The following is a 9,710-nucleotide window of genomic DNA, read 5'->3' as shown; positions in this document are numbered from 1 at the left end:
TTTTTTTCTCTTTTGGGCGCAAGTTTAAAATTGACGTTCTGCACACCACAAATCACCTCTGTTAGAACCCACAACAGACAAAACCCCGGAGTGTAAATCTGGACATAAGGTCAATCCTCATGGAATGCGGCACATTCCGAGAAACTTCTGGGCGAAATTCCTAGTGCCGAGGAGGTTAATTGAATTTCCCGATCATGTACGGATTGCTTGTCGATTGATGTAAAGGGTCGCACTGAGGCTTCTTTCTTCACTTGAAGTGGATTGTCAGGTACGAAATTAGAGGGGGGGGGGGGGGGTGGGGTAGGTGGAAGAGGGGAGGAAGGAGAGGAGAGGGGGTGTACTCACATCGCCACATGGATGACATGATCTTTCATCCCTGTCATGTTTGTACAACGTCATTACATACATTACAATTCATTACTTTCACACAACCAATCATTTGTACGGTACTATGGAAAATGCATGATGTTTTAAAATTATAATCATATACATATGACGGATTTAGTACCTTTTGGAAGCAAGCTCTTCATATACTTAGTATATATATATATATATATATATATATATATATATATATATATATACTATATATATTGAAACAAAGAGAGGGAAAACTGACCAGAAACATATAATAAATAGTGAAAACTTTGAGCAAAGAAAATCCCGATGAAAACCCATTTTCTTTGCTCAAAGTTTTCACTATATGTATATATATAGGGTCCTACAGTATATATATATATATATATATATATATATATATATATATATATATATATTATATCATACGGGGGGGGGGGCATGAAATTCCTTCTGAAAAGAAATGCTGGACCAGTTTAAAGTTAGTCTGAAAAGAGAGAGTAAAATTTTACAAGCTCAACAGAGAAAACATGATTAGAATTGGGAAAACAGGGAAATTATGATACATTATGTATTCTGAAATTCTGTTAATTTTTATGAAAAACAGTTCTTCAAAAGTCAGTATGAAAATGCAAAAAGCAATTAAGGTGATGATGGTTTTACCTTGCAATCTAGAGTTTAAATACAAAATCTTTAAATTTCTATTTTTGTTCAAATACTGAAATTTCTGTTCTGTTCAAATGCAATTATACCCTGGTACATGTATCAAAATTGCAATAGGCTCTATATCTGAAAGATCAATATCTTGAACTTATATAATTCAGCCAGGAATAACATCAAGTTATTCTTACACTTTTACAGAATTTGGCAATACCACAATAAAAGCAGTAACAGATTGTTATTCTGAAAGTACATAAGGCCTAATTACAAAAATGAAATGAAGTTTGTTAGTGTTCAAGTTAACTTTAATTGAATTTTCTTTTTTTATTGTACACGATTAACTGAAAATTGATATCATCGGCTCACTCATTTGCATATTCATATCAACTGTTTGGGAACTGTTTTGCAAAAATTAGTGAATTCAAAATGACATTAACTTAATTATTTTGATCCAATTTTAATCAAATTTTCACTGTTATGCTTCTTAAATGTTACTCCTCTTTTGTTTTAGATTAACTTTTAACTACAGTCCAGGATTCCCCTTTATGTTTCAACCCAAAATCTAATCTTGAATTTTCCTGGTGACAAATGTGCAATTCTAATGTAAAATACTGTAAACAATTTCTCGGATTAACTACACTATACACTGTACGATACCTTCCCAATCATCTTGGCAGTATTTTTCCATATCTAAAGCATTAAGAAAAGTTTTACATACAGAAGTTTAATGTCAGAATACAATGTGCATTTTCAATCCATGTGCATTCTGGGAGGAGACGGGTGTGTTCAGATACTACCAGCATACAGGAAGCATAATGCCCACAAAATGTGAAATGTCTGTAGGTCCTAATCTGATTGTATGATAACTCCTATAACTCATCTATGGTATGTCTCACTCCATGAACAGTAACACAGTGGTGGATGGGGGGGGGGGGGGGGGCATGTCCCCGTTTATTAATTTTTTTTGTTGTTGAAAAAACAAAAGAAATAGAAAGGAAAAAAAAAGAAAGGCCTCCCCCCCCCCTTTAATTTTTGGCACCAGAAAATTGCGCTGAAGTGTTTTTATTTTTGTTTTTTCTTTTGCTTGTCAGCCATGAAACCTGGAAGTGGCACTAGAATTTTTTTTGCGCCTCCCCCCCCCCCCCCCCTTTTACCGAATTCCTGGATCCGCCCCTGTAACAAATCAAAACAGAGTCAACAAAGTGGTCATGGCAGAGAACAGAGCATTCAAGATATCTTAAAGCTTTATTCATTACCACAGCGAGTCTAAAAACTATATTTTTTGTGTTTAAATTACTACAATACAGTAAAATCAAGGTAGAAAACATCTTTGACACATTTTCCAAATGGTTGGCATAACAACATTAGAATCTAAACATAAAGCATCGCATTTACATAATAATGATAATTCATTAAATTCTATTTCAATCTCAGTGGTTTGATAAATTGTCAGTCCTTCAGTCTTGGAGCCAGTATTTTATAGTCAAACAAGTTAGATTTTAGTTTAATAGTTAGTAAACCACTGTAAATTCACAAATCTCATTCATAAACATATTCCAAGTATTGTGCTTTGGAATTTGGGTTAAAATTGTCCCAAGAAGGACCACCTATTATTCCACACTATCAGTAAAATAAGAAGTGTTCTAATCGGCTTACCACTTCCAGTCACGTACAAAATACATTCAAATAACTTTATACAAAAGTTGCATAGGTGTACACGTTACTGTTAAGAGCATTACTGACCTCTTCCTTATACAAATGCCTAAAAACATATCACTTTTAACAATACATTTGCAGCCACTTCTTAACATGAAACAAATGCTTAAATACAAAGCATCAGATTGCACTAGAATTTTCACACCAAATTTTCAAACTTGGGACAAAGGTAAAGAATAAACATGAATATATTATGAAGATAATGATGCCTCAATGAGCTGTTTCAACGTAACAAGGAAGTTTTAAATCATGTGAAAGAACCACAGTGTAGTGTAGACACTAACAATGTTTCTTTGCATTTACTGATTTGTCTCATTTTCAAAGAAGGCAGTTGCCCCTGTGTAGCTGTGTAAGACCACTGACATGGGAATGCAAGGTCTACAAAGCCTTTACCAGCATCCAAACATTATTAAAAAAACAAGAAATGCCTCAATCAAACCTGACAAACTGTATGGACTCTAGACCTGTAAACCGGAAATGCATGAAACCACCTTGGCATATTTCTAGTACTTTAAGCACTCAATACAGCTGATAGTAGCAAAGACTGAATAGGTTCATCAAAATATTTAATCTCTTTGCAGTCACCTTATTTCTGCCCAGCCAAACCTAACAAATTAAGTGATAAGAACATATGCATATATATAGTACAGTCAAACCTGTCTATAGCGGCCATCCAAGGGAAAGAACATAAGTGGCCACTATATATAGGTGGCCACTAAAGACAGGTCAATGGCCATTTTGAATTTTCACACTTGCATTGTATAATAGCATAAGATATGACATTCTTTTAAAAAAAACACAAACAAACCAGCAAATAAGTTTGCATGAGCAGTTATAAAATGGAGATTTTTCTCCTTTTTTAACAATTTACTTCATTTTAAATTTTCTTTTAGCCTACATCTGTTCTTTTGATTTCTAAAATAACATTTCGAGCCTGAGGAACTGGTTTCTACCCGTTTTGCATTAATAGGGGATTGATAATGTGCGAAGCTGACGTAAATAACAAACAATTTATACCCAGACAAGTATTCCCTTGTCCTTATTCAAAGGGATTTACACCATGAATTAGTCAGTATTTTGGTAAAATTCTAAGATGTTTTTATAATCGAAAAAATGAACAGTTGTCGAACATCATTTCACTCCTCTAATGGAATTTTTTGTAATGTCTTTACAGCAGTCAATTGAGGATTAAAATAGACTCATCGCCAAATGAAACAGGCCAGCCTTTGTGTGGCAGAGTGACACATTTCATGTAACACCATGGCTGACTGCCCTTGCGGATCGACATACAAGTTGATGAGTTGCTCAGCTGTTGGCAGAGCATCTGACCACTCAGCCAGTGCAGTTCATGCACATAGAAATATTAGAGGTGGGTGGAGATTATTCATGACTATAGATTGAAGCAAACTAAAATACAAACATTTTTTCAAAGTAATTGTTCTTCATTTATATATTTTGCTATGTAACTGTTCAATTCATGAATTATGAGTGTTAACTTTTGATCAGTACCAACTTAAATAGATTACAAAAGATTACACATGAATTGTCCAACGCACATTTTGTTTGACCCAGGACATAATCAAAACCACAACACAAAACATTAAATGTTTCTCACAACAAGGTAATTTTTTTACACACATTTTAAGTCTTACATCTTCATAAACACAGATGCATTTTGTCACAGTAACAATGTAACACTAGAAAGTATTTTCACAAAATAAGCATAAGGTCATTGTTATGCAACACTCCAAAAATTTCAGTGTTGGTATTGAATTACCAACTACTAAATTCATAAATGTATAAGCTATTTCAATATTGGCAATATTAGCAGTACAGACAGCTGGTGGTGAGTACTAGCATAAAAAGAAATAAAATACGGAAAATATCACACACACTTTCACAATCAAATTAAAGCATGACATTTATTATTACTGCTTAATTTCATTTCCAATACACAAATATTTGAGACTAAATATTTGCCATTCAGTTGTCTAATCCATGAAATATTCCATCAGCATGATTATTCAACCACAGCAAGTTCATTGATGGACGCTGCTTTTCCTGCTTTGCTGGACTTGTAGAAAAAGGATTACTTACACAATATTCAACAGAAACTACGGTTTCTTAAAGGGATGGTATAGTATTGGTTGAGGTGAGGATTCAGCTTTTAATCTTATGTGAGATATTCAGAAATGACTCGGATATGCGAAAACAAGGTAAAACAAAGTGATGCTAACAACAGTTATGGCCTGTTGTGTTTTATTGGGATTGTTTTGCTTGGATGCCTCAACCATTTCAAGACCAATTTTCATCAAATAAACTTTGAATTCCTCTAAGAATTACATGTTCTTTCATATCTCATACAAGGTTTCTCATTATCTCACAAACATACAGACAAGAGAAAATTGGAAACCTGCAGCCCCATCTAAGCCAAAACTGAACCATCCCTTTAATCCTGGCAGTTATCATGTCAGAAGTTGTGTTATGGCGATGCACCTGGGTACAAACTCAATCAGTTTTCTTTCAAGGAAGTGCCCATTCAATACACATTTTTGCTGACATGGAAAAAGTTATCCAAGAATAAATAAATTTACCTCTTGAGATGGTAGCACCTAACATCATGTATGTATGACATAATGAAATGGCAGGGAAAGAGTATTTCATCGTAGTAATACAACACACTTGACTTTTCCTCAAAATCATGATGCTGATAACATTACTTCAAAAAGGTAATAATAACAAATGATAGAATAATGATTAGCTTGTTGAAATCAAATAGTAATAATGATAATAACAATAAAACTAATATTAACAATGAAGACAACAATGATGAAGATGACGATGATGATAATAATAATAGTAATAATAATAATGATAATAATAATAATACCAGCACATGCAACCCTGACTATTTCAGGCCTTGAGAGCATTTTTCACATCTGTTTTTCATCTGGCTCTTGTTTCAATGACAGGACACTCGTATGCCATCAAATGAATGGATGACTTAGAACAACTGCCAGCAGAAGAGTATCAAATTTAGAATACAGCACAAAACACTTGAAATCAAATCTATGGTAAGTGCAATCACAACAACTCAAGCACGCATCATGATGATTAATCCTTGGGGGAGGGGAGTGTATTCTTCCTCTAAATTACCCTCCTCACTCAAAGCAAACTCATACACGTGGCATAAACAGATGTGATATTAACAACACTCCTGTTCTGAGAGATAAATAGCATATGATCTGAAAAAAAAAATGTGGCATGTCGCATCAACTCTGAAAAGATATGGATGGAGTTTTTGTACGAAACTCTGAATTCAGTGCTCTTACAGTTATACCCTGACACAAGAAAAGGACCATAGTAACACATGGAGCCTGGAGCCTAATTGCAACCTAAAGGAGACTAAACAAGGCATTGTTATAACTATGACTTACTCTTCCCTACACACACCTTTGACCATCAGCATGTGCGATCTTCTATCATATTACACATTCGCTTCATCAGTTCATCTTCTTTTAGTTTGTTCTCTCTCAATACTGATCTCTCTTTACAGTTTTGCTCTCCTGTTTTTGATTGACTTTTCATGCTATCTACCAGGTATGCACATAAGCAAAGCAAAATTTCATTCAAGGCTCTCTTGAGCACAGTCCACCTGTGTGTATTCATGTAGTAAACTACGCACAAGCAAGCAAGCTTACCGGTACTCATTCTCTGAGTAGATGTTCAATTCCCTACAATTTTACATCCAAATTACACTAAAAAAACCCTGGCATTCAGTGGATTCTAACATTTTCGGGCAAATTTCTTCTCCTGCAGGTACGTGCTATAAAAAACCTGGACCTGGACGATCAAGATCCACACCGAATCTGACCCTCCGTCTCTCTTTCCTGGTCTGCCTCTCCTGTTTCTTGGTCTGCCTCACTTGCTTCTTCAGCTGCCTCTGCTCCTTCTTCTGCTGCCGCTGTATGCGCTTGCTGATGTTCTTTTCTCTCCTGGAGTTGTCTCCGCTCAGGTCGGACTCCGCCGTCGCGTCTGTGGTGGCGTCGTCAAAGGAGCTCTCCAGGGAATTGTCCACGTCACTCTGCCAGGCGGAGAAGTCGTCAAAGTACTTGCGGATGTTCGCCTCTGGGGCATAGGGAGTGGTGGTGCCCACCAACCAGACACTCTCCGTCTGATCAGCTGGACTTGTGTCCCGGTCTTGGTCTTCGGTGAAATCAAGAAACGGATTTACCGGGTCATCCTCTGTCTCATCTTTGATCCCCTCTTGGACGAAATCATCTGCCGACTCCTGTCGTGTATTGTCTAACAAGGTTAAGTCAATGTAGTGACTTCCAATGTGCACTGTCTGCATTTGCTCCCCACTGGGACTCTGGGCCAGGAAATTCATTGTGTTCTCTTCAGCAGCTCCTCTTCCGTTACCACTTGATCTATCCCCGCCCGAACCACGGTCGTCCCCCCTACCATTTGCCTGGAATCCATTGTTGTTACCATTTCTCCCATTCTCCCTCCCATTGCCTCTTTCTTTATTAGGTCTTTCCCTGCTCATTTCTCTGCCTGTGGGCAGTAAGGAGTCGTCAAACACATCTTGAACTTGACCCCTGCTCCCGTCATTGGCTCTATCCCTATCCCTGCTGCTGTCCCGTGGTCTATCCCGTCGATTCACGCGACCTCTCTCCACAACATCACCATCGAAGACATCTCTCTGGGGGTCCCTGTTTACCACAGGCTCATTAAAGAATGAGCCCTTAACTCGGCGACTGCCGTCCCGGCCAGTGTTGTAGTAATCCGATTTGTCCCTGGGTCTCTCCTTCCTGGGGGTGATTCTGTCCCTCCGGCCACCAGTCCCAAACCTGTGGTCCCTCTCCTGCCATATGTCTGTGTACAGCTCCCAAGGGTTGTAGGCCACAGTGCCCGTTGTTGTGCAGTGGCAGCAGTAAGGGCGTGGTCGACACCCGGGATTGCAGCATGGCATGTACTCTTCGAAGGATGGCTTCTTCAGCTCGGACTCACCCCACTCCATCCTGCTGTCAAAGTCTTCTCTGATGCGGGTGATCAAGCTGATGACCTCCTGGAACTCTGGCTCATGGGCAATGTTGTACTGCTCCGCCGGGTCCCGGTGGAGATCGAAGAGGAGGGGAGGGTCGTGCTTGGTGCGTTTGGCAGTCTTTCGGCAATCCGGATCCGGGTGACCCTTGCCAGACAGGGTGGAGCCCTTGGTGTAGAAGTGAGCCTTGTACTGGCGGTAGCGGACGGCAAATGAACTGTGCCTCTCACTGGCAGCTGGTGAGTAGTAGAAGAAGGTTTCTCTTGAGCTCTGGGAACATGGAAACAACAAAATGGAGAAGACAGGATAATCTTAAGTCCTCTGCATCAGGGTATTATCTTACTCTAAGTTCTCTACCAACTCCCCTGGAACCTCAACAACTACACTCACAACATAGCTACACTACGTCTGCATTAGTATGAGAAAAGTACAAAGTCAATACTCACCTTTTCTCCCCTGAATAAGAATGGTGCCATGTCCACACCGTCAAGGGTGACAGGAGGAAGCCGAGCTCCTGCAATGTTTGCAATAGTTGGCAGCAGGTCCAGAGTGCTGGACAGCTCCAGGGTGTAGCCAGGCTTGATGCGACCTGGCCAATGTGCGATGGCAGGTACCCGAACTCCGCCCTCGTAGGTGGTCGCCTTCCCACACTTGAGGAGTCCCACACTGCCGCCCCAGGGCTTTGAAAGACTTGGTCTAGAGAATAAGAAACACATATGGGAGATGAGAATAAACCTTGATGACAAACAGCCACTTTAAATTTAATGTACATTGTAGACATACATTGCACTTGCTGAGCAAATACGATGAAAAAAGAAAAATGGTAGGGGGGACGACCGTGGCTCGGGCGGGGATAGATCAAGTGGTAACGGAAGAGGAGCTGCTGAAGAGAACACAACGAATTTCCTGAGCCCAGAGTCCCAGTGGGGAGCAAATGCAGACAGTGGATTTCTTTATAAACATTAAGTTTGCTATTTCTGTGCAAGAAGATTAAGACACATGGAGCCCGCTAACAACATCCTTGAAATCAGTAAATTACAACACATCATGAAATATGCTCACCCATTGTCAGCTGTGAAGAAGATGAAAGTCTGATCCATGATGCCATTTAACTCAAGCTCCTCCATCACCTGTCCTATCTCCCAATCCATAGCCGCCAATGCGTCCCCGTAGTCCCCACGTGCCGTGCTACCAGTGTGCCGGAAGTCGGCGTAGGGCGGGTCGTGGGTGTGCTGGAAGGAGTAGTAGAGGAAGAAGCGGCGGCCAGCCTCCACGCTGCGTCGGATGGCTCGCCTGGCCTGGGCGGCATACTTTTCGTCGAGGGTCAGGAGGTCGATGGGCTGCTCGATGATGGTGGTGCCGTTGTAAAGTGGGCAGGGACTGTAGTTCTGCTTGCAGCTGAACAGGCACGTCTGGTTTGGGGCGAAGCAGATGCTGCAGGGACAGTGGCTGTGAGAGGCAGGCAGACCTGTTGCCAGGAAAGACATACACAACAGAAACACTGCAGAAAACTTTCCATAAGATTGGGTCTGTTTTGAGGAGTTTTGACACTGATCAGGGAAAACCGTGACCTCTCCTCTCAGCAAACTTACTTTCCTTTCATAGCACAAACAACAGGTGGAAGCCATTTTAGCGGAGACATATGGAGTGAATGACCTTCTTATTTCTCAGAGTAACAGATGGCAGGTCGCTACAAGCAAACATATCCTCAGAAAACATACAATGTTTGTGTTTCTGGTTCCCACAGGGTACATTACCAGGGCAAAGATGAAATGAGGCACTACATACGCACTCTCATATTTTCCTTTTCTTTGAGAAAGCATGTAACACATGTCCAGAAGAACTAAAAACCTCTGAAACTGGCTTGCAGAGAAGAGAGCATCTCGCTTTCAAAAGAAGGACTGAGATATCATGAGTGAGATACAAAACA

General features: G+C 39.9%; 1 protein-coding gene across 1 annotated transcript in view; it reads right to left on the bottom strand.

The window, feature by feature from the left end:
* Positions 1-6,559: 6,559 nt before the first annotated feature.
* Positions 6,560-9,710, bottom strand: part of LOC139708426 (arylsulfatase A-like) — a 50,300-nt gene continuing 47,149 nt past the window's right edge. The window contains exons 3-5 of the mRNA XM_071620376.1: positions 8,843-9,248; positions 8,227-8,476; positions 6,560-8,050 (exon numbers count right to left, since the gene is read on the bottom strand). Of these exons, the coding sequence (XP_071476477.1) occupies positions 6,560-8,050; positions 8,227-8,476; positions 8,843-9,248 (2,147 nt within the window). The remainder of the gene's footprint in view (positions 8,051-8,226; positions 8,477-8,842; positions 9,249-9,710) is intronic.

This window comes from Diadema antillarum, unplaced genomic scaffold, assembly GCF_040938485.1.
Source record: "Diadema antillarum isolate AM-2024a unplaced genomic scaffold, OU_Dant_1.0 seq00001334_RagTag, whole genome shotgun sequence".
Classification (NCBI taxonomy): domain Eukaryota; kingdom Metazoa; phylum Echinodermata; class Echinoidea; order Diadematoida; family Diadematidae; genus Diadema; species Diadema antillarum.
Note: the sequence above shows the minus strand (reverse complement) of the source record. Positions and strands in the feature narration are given on the sequence as shown.